Source organism: Gallus gallus, chromosome 21 (genome assembly GCF_016699485.2).
Source record: "Gallus gallus isolate bGalGal1 chromosome 21, bGalGal1.mat.broiler.GRCg7b, whole genome shotgun sequence".
Classification (NCBI taxonomy): domain Eukaryota; kingdom Metazoa; phylum Chordata; class Aves; order Galliformes; family Phasianidae; genus Gallus; species Gallus gallus.
In genome coordinates, this window is record NC_052552.1 from 4,895,517 (window position 1) to 4,922,574 (window position 27,058).

General features: G+C 51.0%; 4 protein-coding genes across 5 annotated transcripts; 3 read left to right on the top strand and 1 right to left on the bottom strand.

Moving 5' to 3' along the window:
- Positions 1-108: 108 nt before the first annotated feature.
- PINK1 (PTEN induced putative kinase 1) lies at positions 109-7,430 on the top strand. The gene is made up of 8 exons (NM_001389481.2): positions 109-471; positions 795-1,061; positions 1,329-1,432; positions 2,871-3,053; positions 3,796-3,959; positions 4,798-4,925; positions 5,637-5,873; positions 6,387-7,430. Exons 1-8 carry the CDS (start codon positions 175-177, stop codon positions 6,645-6,647), a joined length of 1,641 nt encoding a protein of 546 aa, NP_001376410.2. The 5' UTR covers positions 109-174; the 3' UTR covers positions 6,648-7,430.
- A 1,048-nt stretch (positions 7,431-8,478) lies between these two features.
- AGMAT (agmatinase) lies at positions 8,479-10,818 on the top strand. Of its 2 annotated transcripts, XM_040651088.2 has the most exons (8): positions 8,479-8,800; positions 8,882-9,084; positions 9,268-9,316; positions 9,454-9,649; positions 9,788-9,967; positions 10,069-10,153; positions 10,412-10,481; positions 10,590-10,818. In XM_040651088.2, exons 1-8 carry the CDS (start codon positions 8,565-8,567, stop codon positions 10,621-10,623), a joined length of 1,053 nt encoding a protein of 350 aa, XP_040507022.1. In that variant the 5' UTR covers positions 8,479-8,564; the 3' UTR covers positions 10,624-10,818. The 2 variants fall into 2 exon arrangements, with proteins under 2 accessions (XP_040507022.1, NP_989474.2); NM_204143.4 differs by having other exon boundaries at positions 10,412-10,818.
- Positions 10,786-20,313, bottom strand: DNAJC16 (DnaJ heat shock protein family (Hsp40) member C16). The gene is made up of 14 exons (NM_001039330.2): positions 20,092-20,313; positions 19,932-19,998; positions 18,960-19,290; positions 17,914-18,098; positions 17,343-17,447; positions 17,013-17,171; positions 16,508-16,638; positions 15,926-16,109; positions 15,561-15,743; positions 15,241-15,317; positions 14,740-14,820; positions 14,551-14,649; positions 13,926-14,096; positions 10,786-13,702 (listed from the first exon to the last, which is right to left on the bottom strand). The coding sequence occupies exons 1-14, from the start codon at positions 20,253-20,255 to the stop codon at positions 13,306-13,308; spliced, it is 2,334 nt and encodes a 777-aa protein (NP_001034419.2). The 5' UTR covers positions 20,256-20,313; the 3' UTR covers positions 10,786-13,305.
- Positions 20,254-26,657, top strand: CASP9 (caspase 9). The gene is given in 15 exon segments (XM_046903261.1): positions 20,254-20,429; positions 20,500-20,530; positions 20,532-20,586; positions 21,240-21,256; positions 21,258-21,453; positions 21,945-22,025; positions 22,414-22,432; positions 22,434-22,445; positions 23,534-23,550; positions 23,553-23,710; positions 23,952-24,041; positions 24,679-24,826; positions 25,366-25,545; positions 25,801-25,910; positions 26,051-26,657. Coding segments are annotated over 15 exon segments (1,383 nt in total). The 3' UTR covers positions 26,144-26,657.
- The last annotated feature ends 401 nt before the right edge of the window (positions 26,658-27,058 follow it).

The window sequence follows — 27,058 nt, forward strand, 5'->3', positions numbered from 1 at the left end:
GCGCATGCGCAGCGCATCACCTGACTCACTGCGCACGCACCGCGTACTCCCGACAGACTACGCATGCGCACTGCGCACTACGCCCCCCCCCCCCCCCCCCAAAGCCCCGCCCCCCTCCCGCCGCCGCTGCCGCCGCCCGGTTCCCGCCGCTCCCTGAGGCGCTCTGTGGCCGCCATGTTGCTGCGGGTGCTGTTTGCCCGCGCCTTCCGCCTTCTGCCCGGCGCCGCGCCGCGCCGCCCCGTTCCTATCCCCGTTCCCCCTCCTGTCCCCTCAGCCGCCTCGCCGCCCTCCCTCCTCTCCCGGCTGCCTTTCGTCCGCTTCTTGTCCCTCCGGCGCCCGGCCGGGCTGGCGGCCATGGCGGTGCGGCGGGCCCGGGCCGGGCCGTGCATGGCGCTGGCGCTGGGGTTGGCGCTGCTGGAGCCGCCGCTGGAGGAGCAGCGCCGGGCGAGGGCCGTGTGCGGCCGCATCCAGGTGTGGGGCTGGGGTGGGGTTGGCCGTGATGATCTTAGTGGCCTTTTCCAGCCTTAGTGGTTCTGTTGTCCCTATGGTTACCGCCTGAATGTCAGCCCTTGGCTGCGGCTTTCGGGCAGGACCCGGCCTGTCCCCGTGTCTGGAGTCGCTGAATGGTTGGGTTGGAAGGGACTTCAGAGCCCATCCAGTGCCAACCTCTGCTGTGGGCTGGTTGAAAAGAAAGGAATTTTACTCCTTCCAGTCACTCAGGCTTTCCTTCATTGTGCAATCTTGAATAACTGAGTGCTTCCTCTTCATGTTTTTTCCTTTGTTATTCCTTTCAGACAGTGTTTGTTGGGAAGAACAAGGCGCAGAAGGATCCGCTGAGCTCTTTGCGCTGGCAGGGCTTCAAGCTGGAGGACTATCTCATCGGGCAGCCCCTTGGCAAGGGCTGCAATGCAGCCGTCTATGAAGCAGCGATTCCTTCATCTCCCCATCACCAGGAGAGCACGGAGAGCTCAGCTCTGCCTGTGTCTGAACAGGAGCCGGCAGACAAATGCCAGCAGCAAGCTGCTTTCCCCCTGGCTATCAAAATGATGTGGAACATCTCGGTAAGGAGTCAGCTCTTAACCTCCTCCTTGTGTGTTCCATCCCTAGAGGTGCCCAGGGTCAGGTTGGATGGGGTCCTTGGCAACCTGATGTGGTGGGGGGCGCCCAGCCTGCACAATGTCTTGGAACTGGGTGATCTTTAAGGTCCTCTCCAGCCTAAGCCATTCTATAGAGACATGACATTGAACGCCAATTGTTAGCGACTAGTCACACAGCCAGTGATTAACAGTCATTATTCCTCTGGAGTTGACAGCACGTTGCTCTTGCAGGCTGACTCTTCAAGTGAAGCCATCCTGCGCAATATGCACCGAGAGCTCATTCCAGCCACAAGGACTGCCTTAGCTGGGGAGTATGGAGCTGTCTTCCACCACAGGTACAGTAACCATGACAATGGCAGCTGTCCTCCAAGTGTGATGTGCTAATTTGATCCAACTTGTTCCACTGATTTCATTTTGCAGCACGTCTGTGCTGTAGAGAATGCACCTGGAAGTTTCTGTGACAGTTCTTGGGAAGAAATGAGCACGAACCCTTGGGATCATTCCATATGTCTGTATGCCTTAGCTAAATGGTACTGCCTTTGGTAGTGCTGTATGCCTGAGATGCCATGCAGGAGCATGCTTCTGCCTATCCTAGTGACTTTTCTCTCCGGTGCGGAAATAGCATAGAAATGGTGCTGTTCAAATAGTAATTTAACAGCCTTGTTTGCTTTGAGGAGCAGTTGGCATGCAGGAGGAACCTGCAGCTCGGCTGTATGCTTCCCTCTGGTGTCTTAGTCTTGAAGAGTTTTGAAAGGACATGGGATGATCAAGATCATCTGCTTTGGGACTGATGGGGCACTGTGCCTCAGTTTCCCTATGTGTAAAGGGCATAAATTGCATTGCTCTCTGACAATGAAAAGGTTAACTCTGTTAGAAAAGCTGGGAGGAGCTGTTTCTGAGAAGTCATCTAAAAGTATCATTATACTTTTCAATTACAGAATTAAGCACTGACGTTCTGTAGTAGTTTGGTGCTGAATTGAAAGGGCAGCCCTGTGAAACCTGGCCTAATGCTGGTCTGGTTCTAAAATTGGTGCAAGGAAGGGAGGTGGAAGCTGTTGCAGTGCAGGTTACTGCATGCAGAAAACAAGAATTGGTGAGAAGGCAAATGGAAAATGAGTTAACTCTTCTTCACCTGAGCGAAGGGTATGCAGGCAGCACTAGGGCAGTAGATTGCACAGAAACTTTTCAAGGATCTTGAGTTTAATTGTGCTCTTGTTCAAAAACTTGTCTGTTTTCCAACTGGAAACAATGCACTCTGCAGTCCAGACTGCTCGATTTACATTTCAAATATGTCTCAGCTGCCAATACGGATGAATGATGAATGCTGCTTGGTGTGTCCTTAGCCTGGGAATGCAACAGAGAAGCCAAAGGGCTATGTGACATTCAGAGAGGAGAGCTCTGTTTTGCAGATGCATATTCTGTAACCTGAATGCTTCCTGTCTATGCCAGTAAATACGAGGTCTAAGGTGATAAGTGTAGTGTGAATCTGGCCTTTATTTTCAGTCTAACAGGGTAAGGTTTGTGGAAAATGAAAGGCTGCATGTCAAGCATGAGCATTTCCAGCAAAGCTTCCTTTGCTGTGCAGGTAAAGCAGCAGTATTTCCTGCTCATCCATCACACTGCAGGAAATCCAGTCACAAGGTGACAGCAGAACAAACTCATTTGCCCACTGCTTTGGAACCCTTTGGTGGAGGGGATGTGCCATAGTAATGCAAAATAATCCTGGAGGTAATAGAGATTGGTGTAACTTGTGATGTCTGTACTTCTGCACAGAGAGCATGTCCTTGGGAGAAAGAGGTTGCGACCTCATCCAAATATAATCCAGGTGATCCGAGCTTTCACATCCTCTGTGCCGTTGCTGCCTGGAGCCCTCACAGACTATCCTGATGTTCTTCCAGTGAGCCTGAATCCCAGAGGGATCGGTCGCAGCCACACGCTCTTCTTAGTGATGAAAAAGTAGGTGGGGAGAAGCTTGTCGGGGGCTGGGACTTGGTGGGATTGCCCAGCAGGGCTGTGTGTTCTGCTGCTACATGGGTCCTGCTCGGGATTTGGCCTGGGTTGCTGCCAAAAGCCAGAGTACACGCTTGGAAACATGCCTCCTGAGAGTTGTTGAGATCCTTGAGATTTTAACTCTTGTTCAACAATAAAGACAAGCTGTCCATGGGAGTTACTGCCACAAAGGAATGCAGAACATGCCCCGAAAAGTGAATGTTGCCTCTAGGTGGAACATACTGCTGGAGGCAGAGGAGAAGCAGTGATGAGATTTGGTGTCTCTGGCTGTCTCAGTTCAGTTTTGTCTTTTGTTGGGTATGGCTGTGCCACTGATATAAGATCACCTTCTATTTCCCACTTCTCTGTTCTGTGTGCGTCTGGAGGAGCCCTCTGTCCTCTTTGTAGCTCAAGAAAGTGTTCTTTCTCTCGATTTGCACTTCTCTATTAGGCTCCTACAGTCTGTGTCAGTGATCTGTCCCCTCTCTGATGCAAGGAATAAAACCTGTATGTATGTAGATCCCTGTAAGAAGGTGTACCTGGAGACCCTCACTGTGCTAGTTACTCAAAAAAGGGAAGGCATGGCAAAGTTCAGGAAGAATTTGGCACTTCTAAATGCAGCATATCCCCATCCAGACAGCACTGGGGTCAAATGGGAAGGGAAAAGCTTCTGGGATGCTAATTCAGGTATCTTCCATGTTCTGACTAGCTATCCGTGCACCCTGTGCCAGTATTTGAGGGACAACAGCCCGGATAGCCGCCTCTCCACCATGATGATTTTGCAGTTGTTGGAAGGTGTGGACCATCTCGTTCGACACAGGATAGCACACAGAGACCTGAAGTCTGACAACATCTTGGTTGAGTTCGATTCTGGTATGTAGATCACTGGGTGTAAGTCTGTGTCTATGGACATAGAAGGTTGTGCTGTAACCTGAGGGAGAGGTGCAGTGTTACTAAAGCAGCGTGTTGCACAATCAAAGCCAATGTTGGCTTGAAGACATGGCAGGACTGCCACACTCACACTGCTGGAGGTGCCCTGGCATTAGGCTGTGTCATTCCTCACTGGCCAAACAGCACAGAGCAGTTCTTAAAATGCTGCTGCACCCTTCCATGGCTGCACATCTGTTGAAAGGCAGGGAACTGACAGAGTATTAAAACCAAAAGCAGCATTTTTGTCACAACTTTCTCCTGTTGGCCCTTCTAACCTGAGATTTTAATTACCTGAGCTCTTTTTCAGCGTGACTGAAAATCAAATGGGCAAGAAACAATAGCATGAAGCCAGATCTTTGTAATTGAAAGTCTTGGTACAGCAGCTGTGGCAGGCTTTCAGCAATGCTAATGTCATCTTTCTTGAAGGAAGAGCTCCTCTGGAGCTACACTAAGAATGATTTAAAGCATTGATTTTTCCCTTTCAGAGTCGGGAAAAGTAATGATTTTGCTTTGCAGTGTTTGGCTTGTCTTCAGGACGAGAACTGTTAACTCGTGAAATTCCTCCAGCCTTTTGCTACAGCTCAGTGTGTATCTTTGTAGCTTTCGCTGTAGATAAGGGTGAAAGTGGAGAAATGAAAAGATTGTTTCATCATTGAAGAATTCCTAACCTTATGTGTCCTGGTTAGGATATCCATGGTGCCTGCTCCTGGCGTTCCCATGCTGCTGTCTCATGCAGCTGGGTGCTCCCAGGCTGAATGCTCACTGCTGTCCCTGTTTGCAGCTGGCTGCCCCCGGCTGGTGATCACAGACTTCGGTTGCTGTTTGGCAGATGACAGCATTGGCCTGAGGCTGCCCTTCACCAGCATTGACATGGATCGTGGTGGCAATAGCTCTCTTATGCCACCTGAGGTAAATCCTCCCTCAGCGATTGCTGGTGCCACTGGTTGTGGGTTTGTGCTGCTTCTGGGGTTAAAAGCTTCAGCACCAGCTGAGGTGCAATATGTGAGAACTTGGCAAAGTGTGGGATTGGGTCTGGAAAGAATGAATTGAATTTTCTTTGAACCCACAGCGACTATTTGTCAAATGGGTACTTTGACCACAAAATGAAAATCAATTGGTGTTTTGAGGCAGTGTTGACTTTTCCCATAGAAAGTTTGTTCTGTAGCCTTTTTCTCAGGCTCAGTTCCATGTGGCTGTTAGAGGAGTTCCTGCAGCAGTCCTTGCATTGGGGCAGCACGTAGCTTTTGAATGAAGTTCAAGGTGGTTGTGAGATGATGGGTAGTTGCTTCTTAGTCCTTTGATAATAGCACTGATAAAACCTAAGACAGGATAGCTGCCTTCATGGACTGGAGCACCCTGCCTTGTATTTCCTGCATGTGAGTGCAGTACTGGTTGTTATCTCCATGTCTCCTGTCTATCTTAAATCCCAAAGCGAAATATCTCTTAGGACTTGGTGTGAATGCTGGTCAGAGGTAACAACTAAGTCCCAGATGCAGTGATGAAAGTCTTCTACGTGTCCTGGTGGGCTGAGAAGCAGTGAAAACCTAAGGCATGCCTACAGAAAATATTCATTAGAGCTCTTAGTTGTAACTTTTCTGTCTCATTGGACTTGTCATGCAGGTGACCACAGCGTCAGCAGGTCCAGGCATGGTGATTGACTACAGCAAAGCTGATGCCTGGGCTGTTGGAGCGATTGCCTATGAAATCCTGGGCCTGCCCAATCCTTTCTACAGCTGTGGGGACTCGTTCCTGGAAAGCAGAAGTTACCGTGAGGAGGAGCTGCCAAGCCTGCCTAATGGTGTGCCCTGTGAGGTGAAGCAAGTGATAAGGATGCTGCTTCAGAGGGATCCCAACAAGGTCAGAAACCACTGCCTTGAGGAAGTCATCCAGCTGGTCTTTGTGTTGTTTGTAGGTTATCTTGCCCTGTAGTGCTCCAGGTGCTCCTGTAATGCAGATGTCATTGCAATGTAGGTAACAAACAAAGGTGAATGTGGGTCTTTGTGGGAGCACAGCATAGTGCTCACTGAACAGTTTCAGTGATTTCAGATGTTTGTGTCAGTGATTGGTGTTCACACATAGTTGCCTGAATAATAATAATGGAAGGCTTTTTTGTTCACGGCAGCCTCAGAGAAGGTCTAGGGGACTTTTAGCAGTGCAGATGGGACAGGATGTGATATGAGCCCTATCCCTGGAGGTGTTTAAAGCCAGGTTGGATGGGGCCCTGGGCAACCTGGTCTAGTAAATGGGGAGGTTGGTGACCCTGCCTGGCAGGGGGGTTGGAGATTCATGATCCTTGAGGTCCCTTCCAACCCAGGCCACTCTGTGATTCCATGTGAGCGTAGCTAATTTTCCCTCTCACTCTTTTTGCAGAGATTATCTGCTAGAGTTGCTGCTAACGTGCTCCACTTGAGCCTCTGGGGTGAAAGCATTCTGGCATCCGAGGCCCTGAAGCCCGACCAGATGACTGCCTGGCTTCTCTGCCAGTCTGCAGCCACTTTGCTCATGGATGGACTGGTGGACAAAAGCAGGGTAGAAACCAAAATGAAGATGTGCTTTTTGGCCAACCTCGACTTCGAAGACCTCTGGACAGCAGTTTTCTTGTTGCTGGCCTGGAGAAACCAGTCTGGGTGAAGAGTCCCACCCAGGTGGGGTGTGACCAGGCGGTAGATAAATGGCACTTTCTAAAAGCACATAGGAATCTGTCTTTTCTGTCTGCCTGGAATCCTGTACTAACTTAGGGAAAAATATCTGCAGGCCTGCGTTAAGAGGTTGAGTTTATCTGTAGCGAGTGTTAGTACACGCTGCTTTTCTCTTCCTGCTAAAGGACATGCCCTTGCCTCATCACTACTCCTTCAGTCAGGGTTTGCAGAACGTGCAGGTGTCCTGAGCTATGTGCTTGGTTGTGTTCAGTCAGGAATTCAGAGCTGGCTTCGAAGTCATGTGCTGAGTGAAGCAAGTTCCTTTTGAGAAGTGTGTGCTGGGAAGGCGGTGGGGAAGGAGGTACTGTCTAGCTGCTCTTACACAGAAGTGTCACAGATTTAAACAGTACACAAAGAAAGCTACACTGGTAGAACATACAGATTTCTTTTTCTTGACTGTTCTGTGCTGGCTGCCCTAATTCTACTAAGGCCAAACTGTGCAGTCAGGGGTAGTACTGCATGTGGAATAGGGCTGAGGAGCAGTGCTAGCTTAGGGAGTGTCCTGTGATGCTAACCTGCTTTACGTACCTGGTTTTGTGCTTAACAATGAAGTAACATCCTCTGGTTGGAGAGGATAGGAGACGCCACTGTTGGAACGATAACAGCCACGTTAATGAAAACATCGTTTGATTTCATGTCTGTAATTGTGTTAAGGGGAGCTGGGGGAGAATGTCACTGCTGCTGGTTGCACAATAAATGGATGATGAAGTTCTGAGCTGAGTGCATTCTCTAAATCCAGTTCATCTCTGTTCACCAGATCCAGGTCTTTGGCTGTGGTGGCTGCGAGGCCGCAGAGTGCTGGGTCAGTGTTGGTACTGCAAAGTCCTGTCTCTGAAATGTATTCTTTTATTCCATCAAAGGGAGTTTCCCAATGAGTTTCCCCTCCTGTTTGAGGAAAGGGCTCTGCACTGTGATCATGTGTATCCTCACTCCTCTGGCTGGTAACTTGCCTGCGGGTTGTGGGTCAGGTGGCTGATATCCCTGAGCACACTATCACACAGGAATGCTGTCAAGATCTCTCAATCTGAAGCACGCTCTGGTTGAGTTGACAGTGCAGCTCTGCCTGTCAGGGGATGGCCCTGCTCATTTTACAGCAATGGAGAGCTGCTTGCTGTGCAAGCAAACACACCAGGAAGCCAACTCATGTATCCTGTGCTGCCCTGGAGCTCACTGCAGTGTAAATGCTGTCAATTTCCTGGAGGAGCCCTCCTCTGACCTCTCTTCCTTTTGGTTTGCTGTTCAGTGCATCAGCTCACTCTGACTCAGAAAAACACAGCACAGCTCCCACTTGCTTACACGTCACTGCAGCAAAGGGCTTGCAATTACAGATGCATTTCACATGAAAACAAATTGTATAAAGCAGGCTTTTAGTTGTGAATGTACTCTGTTGTTACTTTTTTCTCCCCCCTGCCTCTCCTTATCTCTCCCAGATCCAGTTGCTAGAAGGGCAGTGAGCAGAACTAGGAGCCAGAGCGTTGCACTCAGCCTTGGCATTGCACGGGGATTGCATCTCGTTTGTTTGCACCTTGTGTGCCTGTAGTTCTGGCGAGGTCAGCTGCTTTCTGTTTTGCCCCGTTGCCTTTCCTTAGTGGGATGTTTTTATACTTCAGCGCTTCGGGTGGCTTTGTAAAAGCCAGTTAAGAAATGGATGCCTTGCTTCCTGCAGCTGATCCGTGTGCGGAAGTTGGGATCAGGAAGGGAAGGATGCATGGGAACAGGAACCTGAGCACTCTGCCCTTTGCATCCAGATGCACTTCGAACCCGGCAGGGTGACACAGTGAGCCGCCTGGCTGTGTTCCCAGCTGCAGGGACGGGGCAGGCTTTGGGGTCTCGCTGTGTGTGTGGCAGGATGAGTTGTCTGCTCAGGACAGCCAGGCTCTCTGCTCAGTTGCTTTTTGCATCCGCTGCCGCTCCGTGCCGCCGTGCCTCGCGGTTCAACGTGCCTCCCAGTGCTGAGTTCGTGGCCCGGCCCGTGGGGGTCTGCTCCATGCTGAGGCTTCCTGTTCAGACTTCAGCAGAGGGGCTGGATGCGGCTTTTGTTGGCGTTCCCCTTGACACGGGCACATCCAACCGGCCTGGAGCCAGGTAGGAGGGCAGCTGCTGCTTGGCTCCTGCTTGCAGCATAGCTCTGCCCACAGCTTTCCCTGCCCACGTTCTCCTACCCAGGTTCGGTCCGCAGCAGATCCGTGCTGAGTCAGTGATGGTGAGGAGGTACAACGCCAGCACCGGGGCAGCGCCCTTTGACTCCCTGCTGGTGGCTGATGTTGGAGATGTAAATGTCAACCTCTACAACCTGCCCGACAGCTGCCGCCGCATCCGTGAGTCCTACCAGAAGATCGTGGCCTCTGGCTGCGTGCCTCTCACTCTGGGTAAGGGCCCTGTGGGAGCTCCTAGTTCTGTCCTGATTCCATCTTCTCCTGCCATGATTTGGTCCGAGCACATAAACAAGTGCAGCATAAATACAGGGGGAAAAAAAATCACTGGAAAACAAATGCAAGGAGTGCTGAGAGCCTCTTGCAATATGCAATGTCCTCTTCCTTGTCCTGTTGCAGGTGGAGACCACAGCATAACATACCCCATCCTGCAGGCAGTGGCAGAAAAGTAAGTTTCCAACCTGAAGGTGTAGAACACAACCCTGTCCTAACACTGCTCAGCTCCTGGAGTGACGGCACCAATGGTGTAAGGTGGTACCACCGGGTGTGGGTCAGGGACTGATGTGCCCACCTGATCCCACCCAGGCATGGCCCTGTGGGGCTGGTGCATGTGGACGCTCACACTGACACCAGCGACATGGCTCTGGGGGAGAAGATCTACCATGGGACCCCATTCCGGCGCTGCGTGGATGAAGGGCTGCTGGACTGCAGCCGTGTGGTTCAGATTGGAATCCGTGGCTCCTCCTATGCCCCCAATCCATACAAGTACTGCTGGGACCAGGTAACCTCTGGCAGCTGCTCTTACTCAAAGCCTATTTGGGTACATGGGAAATGCAACCCAGTCTCCTTCCCGTAAGTCCCCAGTGGGATTTGGGATGCTGGTTGTGGGATGGTGGATGCTGAGCTTGTGTGTCCACAGGGATTCCGGGTGGTTCCAGCTGAGGAGTGCTGGATGAAGTCCCTGGTTCCACTGATGGGAGAGGTGAGGCAGCAGATGGGGGATGGCCCAGTGTACATCAGCTTTGATATCGATGGGCTGGACCCCGCCTACGCCCCGGGAACGGGGACACCAGAGATTGCTGGGCTCACACCCATGCAGGTGAGGGGCACAAAGCTCCCTTCCTAATAGGATCAGGATGTTTTTCTTCCCATTTGAGGAACCCTGGTCATTGGTTGTACCCCAATCTGTTTTCCTTCCAGGCTTTGGAGATTATTCGTGGCTGCAAAGGACTCAATATAGTGGGATGTGACCTTGTGGAGGTGGCACCCATATATGATGTCTCTGGTGAGTCGATGGAAATCTTTGGGGCTGGGAGGGCTGCAATGGCACTTGCACTGAAGTCTTCAGTTTTTGCTAGGTGCCACCTAGTGTTTAAAGTCAAAGAGCAGCCTTGGGCTCTAGCAACTGCCACAGAGCGTGGCAGGAGCTGACAGAGGTGGCTGAGTGCTGCGGGTGAAAGCAGATGGGCAGTCATAGCACACATTTTATTACTGTTCTTCTTTTAATTTTTATTTTTTGTGTGTCTTTCTTGTCTTTTCCTAGGTAACACTGCCCTGTTAGGGGCCAATCTGCTCTTTGAAATGTTGTGTGTCCTTCCTGGAGTGAAAACAATGTGAGGGCAGCTCCTGCCTGGCCCCCAACCTTGCACAGCAGTGTACCGCCACCAGCAGATGCCATCGCAGACCTTGGATGAGGTTCCTGATGCCCTGCTCTCCTCCAGGTGCAGTGATCGTTTGCTTTGCAGTAAGGAATAAATGCTGCTAGGAGAGGTAGTGAAGCACAGCAGCTGGGGAGAGCTGGGTGTCCTTTGGCCCAGCCGTTGGTGTTCCAGGAGGGGTTTGGTTGCCCTTGGGATGTGTGAGTTGGTGCAGACACGGGGTCTATATTTGGCACATGGAAACACAAAAGCCACCTCATCACACATTAAAATAGTTTATTTCGGTTGCGAATCTGTAATTGTCTTAAAACAAAATGACATCAGTGCCTGATCACAAATACACGCCAAAAAAAAAACCAAACAAACAAACAAACAAAAAACCAAACCAAAAACAAAAAAAACCCAAACCAAAAATAAAAAAAAGACAAGTTTGCCAAATAAGTTAATTCCCCACCTCCCTCCCTGTATCAAAAGTGCAAAATATGGACTTTGTTTTCAGTCCCACTTGTCAGGCTGTGTTAGTGTACGAGTTGCTGGCAGGCTCTGCTCCCGCCGCGCTCGGTCAAGAGAAGGGCTTTGGGACAACCTCTGACTCGGGGCCGCTTCCCTTTTTGCTGTAAGGATGTTTTGTTTCAGCTTCCGAGTGGGGCTGCTTGCTTGTTTATCAAATAGTGCATTAGGACTGAACTGCCTCAATCTTTGGGTTACGAACTGCCATGTGCATAGCAGAGCAGCGGGTGCGCGTTGCTGATGATACGTTACGACGCGGGGTGATTTTGGGATCTCAGCTTAGGGCTGCTGGGAGCGGGCAGGCAGAGCTCAGGTGTGAGCAGCAGTTAAGGGGCCTCTGACCACGCTCTTCTACTGGAAAGCAAGTGCCCAGTGCTCCATGACAGCCAAAACTACTTCAGTGGGTGATTTTTAGAACAGTTTGGCATTGCTGCAGCCCACAGAGATTATATTTTGAAGGCCACAAGGCCAGACCTTTTCCTTACTTGGCCCAGGGGTGAATTCCCTTGCTGTAGCACAACTAGGCACTTTGTCTTTTTTTTTTTTAAGTTGCACATCAAAAGTTTACTTGGATTTCTGACTCGCTGAAGAGATGGCAGATGGGTTTGTCCATCCTCATTCCTCATCCAAATTTGGTGTGTGTGTATGTGTCACCATCAGGCTGACACACCGTCCTGCCCCAACCCCAGCTGTTACACCACGTGTGTGCCCTGTAGCTCATCAGCAGGGAGAAGACCTCTTATTCCTTCCTTCCCCCAATTTCAGTGCCTCACTCCTGCAGCTGAGGCCCAGGGCCCGCTGAGCTAAAATCCAGCAGCCTCACATAAGGGTGGTTGGCAGCACGGCCATGTTTATTTGGGAGTACACTGCACACAGTGCTGGGATGGCCAACAGTGGGTGAAGCTGCTCCCAGCGTGCTGGGAATGCAACAGGCCAAGGTTTTGTGCATCAAAGTAATGCAGGCAGCAAATTGGCTTGAGCTCCAGGTTAGGACCCTGCAGGATTTCAGTCCTGACTATGGAAGGAAACCCTTTGGCTTTCTGTTATGGTTGGAGGAGCTACAAGCACCCCAGCACCTGCTGCTTGCCTCCCCCAGCTCACAACGGGCAGCCTGTACCCCAGTGTGGGACTCAGTGCTTTGCGACTGCACGAGCTTTACACAGACCTACGTGTAAAACAACAACAACAAAAACAACAGAAAACCCAAGGCAGCCTGCATGTTGAGAAACAAAGGTTTGTGGCAGGAACGGAATGGGTCAGATGACAAAGCATCTTAAACCCATCCCTAAAACAAAAGGAGCCTCACACGTAAGCGACGGTCTGGTGGTACAGCACTTCTGGGGCAACGTTTCAGGAGTACAATCATTGACAAATTAGGTTCCTTGATACAAAGAAAGGTTGGTTTGTACTACAGATGTAAGGGTGTTTGAAAGGAGCCCCCGCTGGCTCCCTAGCAGCTAGGTAGAGTTTCTTCTACACATCTACTGGCTCATAGCAGCATATGCCTACAATCTGAGGACACAGTTAAAGTTATGGCTCTAAGATACATCCTCTAAAACTGACAGAAGCAGGAAGGCATCGGAAAACAATGTGACATTTAAATGGCTCAACACCGTTACAGTATTTACGGCTGTTCAAAACCCCTCCCTCCCTCCCTGGTTACGGTGGAACTATTATGCAAGGAGCATGAAACATGCAGATCACCTCCCAGCCCACGCCACGGGTGAGTGCCAGCTACAGGGCTGCTCCGAGGGAGGTGCTCCCAGCCACACTCCAGGTCACTTACCCAGGGGGAACTGAGGGGTACGGCTGACTGCTGGGAGAGTCTGGAGGGTCTTGCCAGGGTTACACCATGCACCATGGGCTAAGCACACGAGGAAGCGAGAGGAGAGCCACGACCTGCCCTGTGTAACCAGCCACACTGCCGCAGCAGAAATCACGGCTTTTATTCATCTGAGGTGAAATGAGGGATGGCTCGGGGGCGGCCCAGGAAGCAGGCGTGGCAAGATGAGAAAGGAAAAAAAAAAGGACTTCTTGGCTCTTTGACAGCACAGCATCCAAATATGAGGATGGTTTGGTGGAGGGCGTTTCAGCACGCTTCGTTGCACTCCCAGGCTCTGGATGCGGGGAGATTTTTCCGGTCACCGGCCCTCGGAGAGTTCACCTAAAACCTAAGGTCCATTCATCACCATCATTTGTTTAGACCTGGAGAGAGCTGTCCCTCGGCATCTTCATAAAAATTGTGTCTGTTAGAATCTCTTAAAATCCCTCAGTCTAGTGCAGGCCATGAGGGGATATAGAACCTCTGTAAGGAGCCTTCGAGAAGGCGTTCCATCCAAAAGGACAATTTATGTAATTTGTTTTTAAGGGATCTAGATCCTGGGCTGCAGGAAGATTTCCCTCTGGCTTCGGTGTGTAGTGAGGAATCATAGTCCTCGCACGCCCCCAGGGTTCCCCCTTCGTCCCCTGATCTGTGAGGCTTAAAGAGGCAGAAGTATTTCTTGTGGCCGTTCAGAGCCAGCACGTAGCCCGTGTAGTCACGCTCGAGGAAATGCTTGTCATACTGATTGGGGATGGGGGCAGCGTCCTGTGCGAACTCTAGCAGGTACTCCAGCCACTCACGGTGCTTGTCCAGGCTGAGGAAGGAGAAATGAAGAGAGCTGCTCCTAGTGGGAACAACAGAGAAGCAGGATGAGCATGGCTCCCAAGTCAGGCTGGTAAGTGTTGGTTTAGCTAACAGAACCCTGTACTTGGCACTGGTGAGGCCGCACCTCAGTGCTGAGAAGACGTGGTTGAGCCCAACTACCCCCCTAATTTTCCACCTAAGCAGCTTTGCTTATGCAAGGTGTTAAAACAGGAAAGTAAACTCAGGAGGGGTCCCCAACCTACCCTGTGAATGTGTAGACTTCCAGGGCAAACTTCTGGAGGAGGGCAGTTTTGGTGGAGTTAGAAAGAATCAAGACCACGTTCATGTGGCCCGGCCTGAGGCGCACCAGGTTACTGTTGTAGTTGATGTCTGTCAGTTCTGTCACCTCGACAAAGCCCTTTTTGGGAACCCTGCTGCAACAAAACAAAGATGGAGTAAAAGGGGAATGAAGGATGAACTCATTCCCTCTCCTTAAGCTGATCTAGCCCTGTGCCCTGTAGCTACGGCCTGTGTCAGTGGTGCAGCCTGCAGAGAGGAAGAATGGCATTTATGCAGGACAGGGAAGAGTGGCTGGACGGAATGAGACCTGGTGTAAAGTCAAAGCTTCCCCTGGATCTCAGAGCAGCTGCTTTCTCTCCCATGTCAGCAGGAGTCACTTATCTCAATTTCTGCACCCACATCCTCTCTGCCCTGCTTAACACTACTCCTTCCTGCCTTTGTGTGCCCATACTGCCCTTGCAACAATTACTTCATCCACACAGCTCTGGCACTACTCTACCATGCACTTCTTGACCTACTACACGCTGTGCTCTCTTCACAAACAATAATTCAGCAAAAAAATGTTTTTGAGGAGAAGAGAGAGGGAACCTGTTACTCTCTTTGTTGAAGCTTGTGTCGTTCTTCTCGGTCTTTGCAGTGGTGTCTTTTTTCTCAGAGGCAGGAGAGTCCCTTGTGTCACTGGAATCACTGCAAAGGAAAATCATTTGGGGTTTGTTTAAAGGGCTGCTCTGAGCTGCTGCTGGCTGGACTGTGAGATCCTCTAGGGTGTGCACTCACCTGAAGGCCTGAACAATAACAGTGCCAAAGAGAATGAAGAGTGCAGAGAAGAGCAAGGACAGCAGGGGCATCATTTCTCGCCTAAGGGAAGATTTGCAAGCAGCAATAAGGTCTGTGAGCAGCACAGTTTTTCCTTGAATTTAAACACGATCAACATTTGGAGCATTGTCCTACTCCCACTCAAAAGGAGAAGGACAAAAACAGAACAATTTTAAAGTAAGGCTAAGGGGGAGCAGTGGAAAGCACCAAATGATATGGCTGGCATGTTTTCAGGAGCATAATATCATGGTCAACTTCTAGGCCAGAGTACCCAGTACTTGAGGCAGAAGCTAATGTCACTGTGCTGCCATTGCTCTTCACCTTAATCTCAAGAGCATACAGGCACCCGTGTACTTGGTACATTCTCATTTCCTGTTAATCCAAGCCTGGTTCTACCACGCATCTGAACAAGAGAACAGCAATCCTGCTCTCTATTGAGAATTGTGAGTGCCCCATCCATACCAGTTGCTATGAAACAAGCTGTCCCAGCAGTCCAAGATATAGTCTAGTGTGGAATAGAACCATCGGATAAGGAACATCTGTTTAAGAGAAGGGAGGGGAAAAAAAAAAGAAGGCAAATGATAAAGCTGTTATTCACAGCACCAATGAGAGTCCCACCCCCTGAACTGAACCCCAGCCCCAACTCAGCTTTGGATTATGCCACGAGCTCATCTTTCCTTGAGCAAGAACACCTGTAGAGAGTGATTCCCACTAATGAGCATAATGGAACTGTTTAAGGAGGTAACATGCTTGTTAAGTGGCTGGAAAGGCTGTGCACTTACAGGAGCAAGCTCATCATTCAAGTCTGCCAGGACAGTCTCTGAGGAGAGAAGACCAGGGTCTGTCCTTAGCTGGTCCAGGAGATCCAGAAGGATGAAGTTGTCCTCGTTGCTGCCTTGCCAGGCCTCCTCCAAGGTTTTATAGGCAATCTTCCCTGCGTTGTTGCGCCTCTCCAAAATGACCACCTGGACAAGCCAACCACATCACAGATGTCAGACAGGATGGCACTTCTTTTGAGAAAGATCTTAGCTTCAAATCCCTGCCCAGAATTAGGAGTCAGGTCAAGTTACAGTGGCCTACATAGAACAATGAGATTTACAATGACAGACAAAAAGCAGCAGCAGAAGAAAAGAAAGGTAATGCTCACAGCTGATTTCCCACGGTACTTCTCCTCATCCATCAGCAAGGCATCTGCAAATTCTGGCTGTCGATCATTATAGATGTGTGCAAACCTCAGTGTGTCTTTTGTGTTGGCCACAGCAAAGGTCAAAAATGCCTCGTAAGCATCAGCAAACTTATCGCCTTCTCCGGTGAGCAGGACCACACAGTGCCTAGGCAACACAGAGAGATGGAGAATGAAGAGCTGTTCTGGCTGCCAGAGGAAACAGCTGTCCTCTTTCTGCTAATGAGAATGATCCTGAAGGGATGGAAACCCTGTTTGCTGTTTTTGGGCATATTTTTGAAAGCCTGCCTCTGCCTTCCAGACGTTGAGCTCTCCAGGCTGTTGCCCCACTCCTCATCCCTTCTCCCTGTCCTCTGTCCCAAGATGTGCCTCGTGGAGACACAAAAGCTATCAAGCTACAGGGATACCCAGCAACCTCCAGTGCAGTCACTTCCTTCCTTCCTTCCCTTGGAGAACTTTTATATCTCACTCAGAATCCAACATGAGATGGCTGTAGAAGCAGCACCAGAGCCTTGGGGGACAAAATGTGTTCCCAAGGAGCCTTACTTTCGCTGACGGTGTGACTTCTTCACAGGACACAGCTCCTGAAACAGCCTCTGATTGGTCAGTCTGGCTGCCATGAGGAACTTATTCTGGGAAAGGAAGTCATCAATGAGCTGCTTCTTCATATCTCGTGCCTAGACAGGACAAAGAAAGCAGAGGTTGGTACCGAGTGGGTTGAAGAGAGCGAAGCTGTTCTAAGGCTGTCACCTGATGCCTGGAGGATGCCAGCCATCACAGTCTTCACTGAAACCCCCAAAGACACTTTGAGGCCCCAGGACCAAGAAGTTACCTGCAACTATCCCCTGCAAAGCTCAGACCCCACAGCTGACGCCCACTGAGCTACCTCCCTCATGGGGCTTCGCTCACTGCCTTTGCTGAAGCCAGAGGTGCCGCTGAGAATGAATGCCATTTATTCCTCAAAATGCAGCTGACAGACCTCTCATTTTGGTCAGAGGAAAAAAAAACTTTCCTTCCATTTCACTGAAGCACTTAGGGCTCAGAGCTGTACCTGTGCCACATCAGCGGGCTTGTCGATGTGCTCCTTGAAGATCATCAGGGTCGGCGTGTAGACGTTGATGTTGTACTGACTGGACAACTCTTCAGTCCCTCTGAGCCCCACATACACGTAACCAAAGGACAAGTAATCTCTGTATGCAAAGGCAGTCAGCTGGATGGGAAGAAAGCACCAGCATACGTTACATTAGCATGTAAAGAATGCCTTGTCCCCCCAGTGTTCATAGTAACTTTTGCTTCAAGAACACCCCCTGCTGTATAAATGCCATTGGGCACATGCTCGATTTACTGGCAAGTCAAAATCCAGAGGCAGATATTGCTTTACCTTGTACAATAATGGCACAACTGGCATGTGATCAAACAGAAGGACGTGGGGCTTGTTTTCTTTCTTCCAGTTAGACAGGAAGCGGATGTAGTTTTTATCTGTAATCTTTAAACAGAGTCAGAATGTTAATTTAACCTCAGAACAGTCAGATACATGCAGTGCTGTAGGATTAGGTGCCTGAGTGGGAACCGGGTCTGAAAAAGCTGCCAGAGATATGCCTGACGTGTGCTGGTTTCACTCGGGACTGACACAAGCTGTGGTACTGCAGCTGGAAGAGCAGCATACAGACTACACTGCTGGCCTAAATGTGCAGTAGTGCAATTAGCCCTGTCACAAAGGAAATAAGCATTACAGAACAGTGTTGTGTGCTTGCTTCCAAGCAGGGAAAGAGGGTGTGTAGGCATAATTACAGCTCTTGAAGCACTCTGGTTCCCCACTTGGCTCTTCTCACGTCAGTGACACAGATCAGCTCCGGGCTGAATTAATTGGATGAGCCACTGCAACAGCTAAAGAGATCTGTCTATCCAAATCAGACAGCAACCGGCGTGCTCTGCAGCCCTCTCACATGTACCTTTTCTACGAGGTTCCCTGGCAGCAGGTTCTCCACAAACTGCCGCAGGTTTTCTCGAACGACGGCGCTGTGGAAGAAGGTTATCTTCCCATTAATCAGTCCCAGTATCGACGGCGTGCTGTGAGCACCGAGGTGATGGGCCAGGCGCCTCTCGTACCCAGCATGAACGACCCCAATGCCCACTCCTGTAAAAGGAGAGCAAATTGACCTAAAAGATGACAGATGACCCCAAACGTGGACCAGACAGCTGAGTTTGAAGACCCCTTCCCTTGCCCAGCACCACACTTGGGAGTTATTTATTTGTGTCACGGTCCCTCCCAGCTCTGTACTTTCCTTGTGCTGCAGTCCCTTGGAACTTGTGCTGAAAGCTTTTATCAAGGGAGAGAGGGAATGTGATGGCCTCTTTTGTTCTACCCACTGATGTCACACGTGCTACAGTAAAACCCAAAGGAGAAAAAGCTCAGTAAGGAGGGACTGGACCACCTCTGCATCCTGCTGTGTTTTTTAGGAACGTGCATGCAGGAGACATCAGCATGAAAAACAACATTTCTACTTGCTCTCTCCATTCCTGGCTTTCTTGTTGGCATGCAAATATGTTTCCAGTAGAGTTGACAAGTCCCCAGACTTCCCTCACAGTCCTGTATGGTGGTGACTTAGGTGCTGTATTCTGCTTGTTTCAAGTTCAGGACTGAGCCATACAAAATTTACCTACCAGCCCTCAGTCATGTGGTTATTTATTACCACGTCTGCTGGACTAAAATTAGGTAGAAGAGGCATCTTCCCCTTGTAACCTCGGGGGTGACTGAGGGAACAACAGTGAAACCACCAGTTAAAAAGAACTGAAACTGTGAGTCAGAAGGAAAGCTTAATGTTTCCTTGTTTATAACACTTAGCCTCGTTGATTTGGTTATTACTAACACATAGGAAAGTGTTAGGCTTGTGGCCTAAATCCCTGAGTCCTTCTATGGACCAGCTGCTGGTGGACACCCTTCCCAAACCTGGTTCTGCAAGGATATTCGTGCCCAACCCCAACGCCTCATCCTTACCCAGTGCCTCCAGTTCCTGAGCAACTTCCTTCCACACGGGCTCGATGTGGATGCAGCTGAAGCACCAGTCCGAGGTGATTTTAATGAGGTATGGTTTCTTGAAACTATCTGGCACGATTTCATTGATGTAATGTGAAAAATGGAGCAAATACTTCTCGTCGGAGGTATCGCGTCTCTCTGAATTGAAGGGGAAGTGGAAGAAGGACTCATCAAAGTAGAAGCCTTCGTGGAAGTGGTGGAACTGGCGCTGCTGGTGCTGGGAATAGCCCTGGCTCTCCCCAGCATCTCCATAGCGGTCAAAGTTTGCCCTCTTTTCCTCATTGGAGAGAATCTGGGAAGCAAACGACAGAAGAAAGGTGGCCCAGTGCAAAGTGTGGAGGGGTGGGGACTGGAGTGACAGCGGTCCCTTAGGGAATGACTACAGCTGCAGGATGGGCTGTGAGGGACAGCGCAGCCTTTTCAAATCCACCGCAATGCCCCTGGGATTACTGCGGCAAATAACAGAATCATAAATGTTGGAAAAGAGCTCCGAGATCCCCAAGTCCAACCCCAACCCACCCCCACTGTGCCCACTGCCCACATCCCTCAGCGCCACATCCCCACCTTCCTTGAACACCTCCAGGGACGGCGACCCCACACCTCCCTGTGCAGCTGTGCCAGCGCATCGCTGCTCTTTCAGAGTAGAAATCATTCCCAATATCCAGCCTGCACCTCCCCTGGTGCAACTTGAGGCCATCACCTCTCATCCTGTCGCTATCTACCGCTGCTAGCTGGGAGCAGAAGCCAACCCTGCATCGCCACAGCCTCCCTTCCGGAGTTGTAGGGAGCGATGAGGTCTGCCCTGAGCCTCCCCTTCCCCAGCCTGACCCATCCCAGCTCCCTCAGCCGCTCCCCATAGCGCTGTACTGCAGACCCCTCACAGCCCCGTTCCCTTTTCCAGACGCGCTCCTTTCTGCAGTGCCTTTCCCTTACCTCGTAGGCCTTGCTGATCTGGATGAACTTATCCTCAGCGCCCGGGTCCTTATTCTTGTCCGGGTGCCTGGAGCGGGGTTGGAAGGACGAGGCGTTACTCCCTGCCGTGCCCCCAGGCCCTCCCCGACCCCCCCCCCCCGCCGCAGGGCCCGCTCTGTACCACTGCCGGGCCAGCCGCTTGTACGCCTTCTTGATGTCGGCCTGGCTGGAGGAGCGGCCCACGCCCAGCACTCGGTACGGGTCCCGCTCCGGCGCAGCCTGTGCCGCCAGGAGCAGCGGCAACAGCAGCAGCAGGCCGGCCGGGCCCGCGCGGCCCAGCTCCATGGCGGGCACCGGCCCCGGCCCCGGCCTCAACCTCGCAGCCACCACTTCCGGCGCGCCCGCCCGCCGTCACCATAGCGACGCTTCCGCTTCCGGTCGCGGGACGTGGATTGCCATGGAGGAGGCGCAGCGGAGCGCTCTGCGGCGCGGCCGGGTGCGGCTGGTGGAGGGGCTGCGGCCGGAGGTGCTCTGGGGGCCGCTGCAGGCCCGAGGGGTTTTCACCAGCGCTATGGTGGAGGACATGCAGGTGGGCTGCGGGGCGTGGCCGGGGGTCCCGGATCCTATCGGCCCGGCGATAGGGCGTTGTGCCCCCTCAGCTCCATGACAGGCCCTGGTGAGGCCGCACGTCCCCTCAGCGCCGTGGCGGGGCTTGGGGTATCCTCACGCCCCCCCCAGCCCATTAGCAGGCCCCGGAGTGTCCCCTCGCCCCCCCAGCCCTATGACAGGCCCTGGGAAGTAGCCGTGTTCCCCCAGTCTGGTAACAAGCCCTAAGGGTTCCAGCATCCTCTCAGCCCTGTGACAGGGTCCCGGGGGTCCTTGTGTCCCCCTTGCCTGGTGACAGGACCCTGTGAGTCCCTGCATCACCTCAGCCCTGTGATAGACCCCCAGTGGCCTCTGTACCCCCTTAGCCCAGTGACAGAGCCCTGGTGGTCTCTGTGTCCCAGGCTGTCCTGTGTCCCCTCCATGCCCATGACATGGCCCAGGGTACCCCTGTCTCTTCCACTGGCCATCTGCAAGGTGCCCTCTTGTCCTTCCCTTTGTTCCCCCCTCCATAATACTGGTGGCAAGCTGATTTGGAAAGTGTCTTCTTATCCCCATGGTGACATGTTGTGGGTGTCCCCTGGTTCTCCCATCCCCCAGAACCAGGGCTTCTCGTTCCCTCCTTCTGTCTCCAGTTGGTTGTTGCCAACACTGCGGTGGAGGCAGCAGAGCCGAAGGGCTCGGGAAGCATCACCAAGCCTTGTCCCTGCCTTCCCTCCTCTGCAGAGCACCGGCACCCGAAGGGAGCAAGCACGACAGCTGGTTATTGACCTGGAGACCCGTGGGAAGCAGGCCTTCCCAATATTCCTCTCCATCCTGAGGGACACCGGGCACGGTGACCTGGCTGACATGCTGGATGAGGGCTGCGGAAGCCCGATGTCCCCACCTGTGGACCTGAGGCCTGTGCAGCTGGAGCTGCCTGGAGATAGGCGTGACAAAAGTAAGTAATGAGAACATGGTTCTTAGCATGGCAAAGCGCAGGATGGGGTGTAGCTGCTGGGTTCCTTCTTGCTGTAGAAAGTAGGCTGCGAAGTCCTGGTTTTGTTATCTTCTGGCACAGGTTGTAGTGGCGACTACGTGAGTTTGTTGGGAGAATGTTGTGCTTTCTGGTAGCAGAAGTGTTGAAGCTCCAGCTGTACTCTAGCAGCTTCCTTCTGCTTTTCACATGTAGCCTTTGTATTACTGTGCTGAAAACAGGTTTCGCTGTGTCTTTGCTACTCCTGTTTTGCCTTTTAGCTGTTGGTGCAGCTCATACAGCTGTCATGAGAAACCTCACTGAACTCAGATAAGAGAAAAACGGAAGTGGTTTATTCTGCCCTTGCGGTGGTGTAGCTGCAAGCTGTGGTCCTTCAGGGGAACCAGAACTGCTTAATTCTAATGTGAAATTGGAAGGAGCAGAAGGGGAAAGATGACTCTCCCGTGCCATTACAGGTGTGAGCACTGCGGAACGCTTGTCCATCCCAGTCCAACCTGAGAGTGAGCGATTTCGGATGCCTCCGGCACCAGCCCAGGGTAAGGGTTGTCCTGCAGCCCTGAGGGAGGTCTGACATCCCGTTAGTCCGTTCCTTGCTTGTCCTGGCACAGGGCTGGGTGTCTCTGTGAATTGCAGACCAGCTAGGATGCATGCTAGGTGGGAGGTGACCCCAACTAAATAGTGTGTGATATCCCAGGTGGAGAGGATAAGCATGTGCTTGAGGTCCAGGCTCTAACTGCTGAGACTCTTTCTCTTTGTGGTTTGAGAGATGAGAACTAAATGCTGCTTCTGGTGTGGGGTGGGGTGGGAAGGGCTGGGTGTCACCCGTGTGTGACAGCTGACAGGGCAAGGTTGGTGTTAATTAGGTATAACATCTCATTGTTGAGTGCTAAGGGCTAAATCCCATTTCTGTGTGGTGTGTTGTAGGTTCAGCTGTTGACAAGAGTGACCACAGACTGGTTAGTATTCTAGATCCTTTTCTTCCTTTCCAGTTTGTTTGTTGTTGTATTGGGGTTCTTTGCTGCCATTCATCTCAGAGATTCTGTTTGCAAGGAATTTGTGCTTTAAGAACTGAAAAGGCAGAGCAAGGCTGAAGATATTTAAGTGTTCACCCTCACGTGGCAAAGAACAGAATGTCCAAAAAAAGCTCTTATTGTGTCTTAAGCTTCTACCTGGGCTAAAGAAGTCCCACAGCACAGAGCTCCAGAGCTGCTGCAGCTGGAAGCAGTGCTGTGACAGCCAGTCCTTGGTTCTGGGACCTGAGGAATCATGCTGGGGCTGACGTGGCTGTAACCAGAGCAGTGTGCTCAGAGTGGGTCAATCATTAACCAGCTCCTCCTTGGGATCACACGAACTGTGCTGCAAATAACGTGACACGGAGCTAAATATGGTGCTTACACAGTTTCCAGCAAGACAGCTAGAGATTTCCTCAGGCACCAAGTCATGTGTTGTTTGTAAAGCGGTGTTTTGACTTTGTAATCACTGTGTTGGGAAACAGAAGTAGGGAAAACAACAGTCAACATGTGCAGCAGCTTTTGCACGTTAGGAGGCTCACAGTGAAGCAGGCATTGAGCATTCAGAAACGTTGGGTGCTGCCTTCTGACAGCACAGCTCATACCTGAGGCAGGGCAGGGAGTTTGGCTGTGTTCACCTGGCTGGGGTTTGGAGGGCCCTCCCAAAATTAATGTATTGGAGTTGATGCTGAATCTGACTACCCAGGAAATGGATCTGCCTGTTGTCTTGACTCCTGGAGCACGCTCTCTGGGATCTCAAAAAACACAGAAACCTAATCTTGTGGCTAAAGTAGTGGCCATTTTTCTGTGAATTTGACAATTTCTTTTTCCCTGGCTGCACATTTAAATAATGTGAGCATGGAGAACTGACACTATTATACATCCCCAGGCTTAGAGATGTGAAAAAACTGGGAAAAGAGCTGTTTTAAAGACTCCTCTTCCATGTTTACAGCGTGTCCCACCGGACTAGCTGGTGAATGCTCTGAATTAGGGGGTGTTTAATTGTGACTGACAAGTCCTCTTGTGCATGCCAGGTGTACCAGCTGCGAGCAGACCCTTGTGGGCACTGCCTGATCTTCAACAATGTCAGCTTCAGCAGAGACTCTGATCTGTCGACTCGAGCTGGCTCTGACATAGACTGTGAGAAGCTGGAGAAGCGTTTCAGGTCCCTGTGCTTCCACGTCCGGACCCTGCGGAACCTCAAAGCTCAGGTGAGGGTGACAGAAGGAGGACCTGGTCCTCTTCAGGCTGGATTGTGATTCCTGGATGCGATGTATAGGGATGTATGTGAGTCTTACTGTGTGCCAGTGGTTTTTGTGGTCTGTGTGGGAGGTGTCTGTTATCACTTTTACTGGACAGAAAGCAGCAGAGATCCAACTGGGTCTGATAGGGCAGGGCTTGGCAGTAATCTGCGGCCACTGTGCTGCTTAAAACATGATGTTTTTTATGTAGGAAATTGATGTGGAGCTGCGGAAGCTGGCGCGGCTCGACCACAGTGCCCTGGACTGCTGCCTCGTGGTCATCCTCTCCCATGGTTGCCAGGTGGGTTTGTGCTCCTCTGACATCTGTTCTGAGATCCTGCATCTGGGTGAAAGCAGACACAAGGTTCTCTGCTGCAGTGCCTTTCCAGAGGTCGGTGGGCTTTGGTCAGGAGTTGTTAGCTTCTGAACGTGGAATTGAATGAATGAAATTATGAATTCTGAATCTGTACCTCAGAACCGAGTGGTGGGCAAAGAGCAGAAGGAGGTGGTGCTGACCTTCATACTGCAGTCCTCGAGTGCTTCCTGATTCTCTGGCTCTGCCTGGAGAGTCGTTAGTCATGATTAACGCTAATCATCACAAGGTATAGGCCTGGAAGTTAGAGGAGATAAATTGTTCCTATAAGGGTTGTACATTATGTGCCCCTTGTCCTGGAGGATAAAGAATCTCATTGCTGGAGGAGGTGGAATAGGAGTTGGGTCGTATTGAAAGGTTGGATTTCTGGGTATCACAGTGTCTGCTGGGAACCCCTTTGCCCTGCTGCAGTGTGCATATTTGCACAGCTATGAGGAAGTGAGATTTGTTCTGGAAACTTTATGCTAGAAAGTGATGGGAGAGAGAGAACACTCATGCAGAGATGGGTTCCCTCTGAGCTCGCCTTTCCTTCTGTGTTAACAGCTCTTGGATTTTCCTCTTCCAGACAAGCCATATTCAGTTTCCCGGAGGGATTTATGGAACAGATGGCAAAATCATTCCAATCGAAAGGATTGTGAACTATTTCAATGGGTCCCAGTGCCCGAGTTTGAGAGGAAAACCCAAACTCTTCTTCATCCAGGCCTGTGGAGGAGGTGAATCTTTGTGTTGCCAATAAGCTGTTAGGTGTGAGCAGGCTGGTGAGATGCGGTTAGGCTTTGCCTTCTTCTTTCCATGTCTGTTGCCCTTTTATTCAGGTGTCTTCTGGCACTCCCAACCATGTATTCTTGCTGCTAACATGGGTTGAGTTTCAGGAGCATCTTGCAGGAGGGCAGCACTGGTGGTTTCATTGTGCACCAGGACAGTTCCATTGTGCAGACTGGGGGCTGTGAGATGGGAGGAGGGCAGTAGTGGCATCCCACGCCCCACATCCAGGTGCAGTCCACCTGTTCTCTGTTTAGCAACAAGGGTAGAATTGTAGAATGGCTTGGGTTGGAAGGAACGTTGGGAGGTTGGTTGGAAGGGCTTGGTTAATGGGGAGCCTGATGGCTCTGACTCTAGCAGCACTGTCAGAGAGCAGAAAAGCGTGGTTTTGTTGGAGGATTTTTTCCTCTTAGAATTGTTAATAGAGGATGTATGGCTGCAGAGCGTGTCAGATGTGAGCGAGAGCTGTTCTTGCTGCCACTTCTTGCAGAACAAAAGGACCAAGGATTTGAGGTGGATTGTGAATCACCCCAAGATGAAACTTGCCGACGTTCCATAGAGTCGGATGCGATTCCTTTCCAGGCTCCATCAGGGAATGAGGACGAGCCAGACGCCGTCGCCAGTTTGCCCACTCCTGGTGACATCTTGGTGTCCTATTCAACTTTTCCAGGTGAGATAACTGCACCAGGCAAATGATTTGCACAGGCAATTGGTGCTGAGTGTGCTTGGCCAGCACTCAAGACATCATCCTAATTCTGCAGCTGGATTTTGGAGAAAGCCACCACCAAACTGCTGTGCCACTGCGTAGTGTCACCAGTAGTCAGTGTTTGCTACTCAAGTTAGGGGCAACCACCTGTTGGAGGTGGTGTGCAGGGAGATGCAGGCACTGCAAGACTGCAGGAGTCATTTTCTCCTTTCTCTGAAGGTTTTGTGTCCTGGAGGGACAAGGTGAGTGGCTCGTGGTACGTGGAAACCTTGGACAGCGTACTGGAACATTACGCCCGTTCTGAAGACCTGCTAACCATGCTACTTCGGGTAAATGTCTTCTTTTTTTAACCTTATTTTTGTAGTGTTAAAGCAATGGAGGCAATGATCAGAGCTGCCATCTGTCAGGGTAGGCAGGCAGTTTGTAAAGGGTCTTGATACCAAGCGTGCAGTGCACCTTCTGTTCCCAGGTGTCAGACATCGTATCCACCAAGGGGAGGTACAAGCAGATCCCGGGCTGTTTCAACTTCCTACGTAAAAAATTCTTCTTCCTGTGCAAGTGATGTGGGGCTGTCGAGGTCCCCATCAATCTGAGGATTGCTTCCCTGTGGCTGGATGAAAGCTGTCCCTGCTGTGACTTGAACCAGGTGTTCCTGGTCTGGCTGTGGAGGGATCTGTCCTGAGAAATGCGACCTGTGCACAAGCTGCAAGATGAGGACTGGCCCTGTCCCAACCTGTGGGGACAATCAGTTGTAGGGAACATGCTTTAGCAGGGGGGTTGGGCTTGATGCTCTCCAGAGGTGTCTTCCAACCCCTATGATTCTGTCCCAGTGATAGGAAGGGGGAGGGGATGTGTGTTGGAATCCCCAGTGCCAGAGTGTGCCGGCCCAGTGATCCCATTGTGGAGTGAGGGCCTCCAGCTGTGCCGTGGCTGTGCTCTCCTTCCTGGTGAAACTGCAGTGGATTGGAGGATTCAGTGGAATCAATTGATGGAATCAATGGAAGTACATGATTTTTGCAACAAGAGATTTTTCTGTTTGAGTGAAATAAAAACCAGAAGCCAAAAAAAACCCACAACCTTTTGCTCTTTGTACCCTGTTTTCTGTTCTCTCTGGTGTCCTTTTTCAGTGTATACGTACTGTTAGCTCTAGAAAAGCTTTGTTGCATTGTCACTATGACCTTGGTGTGCACAGTACCCCGTACCTAGAGCTATAGAATATACATGGAAGACATCTTTGGGCAATCAAACTAGAAAGTTAGGACGAGTTTTAATGTGTATTGGCTGTAGGTGTGTCACTGAGGGACATGGAGGGGATGGGTTGAGGTTGGACTTGGTGATCTTGGTGTAAAACTAGGGAGAACATCCCAGGTTCTACGGTCAGTACAGTTAGTATGCACTTTGGCTGCTAGCTGTTTCCCCTTGGAATGTATTATTTGTGAGTTATTCAGTAAATGATGCTTATGCAACTGCTGTTTTT

What these genes read in the sequence shown, in the direction of transcription:
- PINK1 (NM_001389481.2), top strand. Translation starts at nt 175, where the DNA reads ATGTTGCTGCGGGTGCTGTTTGCCCGCGCCTTCCGCCTTCTGCCCGGC. An exon ending in CCGTGTGCGGCCGCATCCAG is followed by an intron (nt 472 to 794) that starts GTGTGGGGCTGG and finishes TATTCCTTTCAG; the next exon opens with ACAGTGTTTGTTGGGAAGAA. An exon ending in GGAGCTGTCTTCCACCACAG is followed by an intron (nt 1,433 to 2,870) that starts GTACAGTAACCA and finishes ACTTCTGCACAG; the next exon opens with AGAGCATGTCCTTGGGAGAA.
- AGMAT (XM_040651088.2), top strand. Translation starts at nt 8,565, where the DNA reads ATGAGTTGTCTGCTCAGGACAGCCAGGCTCTCTGCTCAGTTGCTTTTT. An exon ending in CTGCGTGCCTCTCACTCTGG is followed by an intron (nt 9,085 to 9,267) that starts GTAAGGGCCCTG and finishes GTCCTGTTGCAG; the next exon opens with GTGGAGACCACAGCATAACA. An exon ending in CTGCAGGCAGTGGCAGAAAA is followed by an intron (nt 9,317 to 9,453) that starts GTAAGTTTCCAA and finishes GATCCCACCCAG; the next exon opens with GCATGGCCCTGTGGGGCTGG.
- DNAJC16 (NM_001039330.2), bottom strand. Translation starts at nt 20,255, where the DNA reads ATGGAGCTGGGCCGCGCGGGCCCGGCCGGCCTGCTGCTGCTGTTGCCG. An exon ending in AGTACCGTGGGAAATCAGCT is followed by an intron (nt 15,744 to 15,925) that starts GTGAGCATTACC and finishes TGGCTTGTCCAG; the next exon opens with GTGGTCATTTTGGAGAGGCG. An exon ending in AGCTTGTTTCATAGCAACTG is followed by an intron (nt 14,821 to 15,240) that starts GTATGGATGGGG and finishes ATCTTCCCTTAG; the next exon opens with GCGAGAAATGATGCCCCTGC.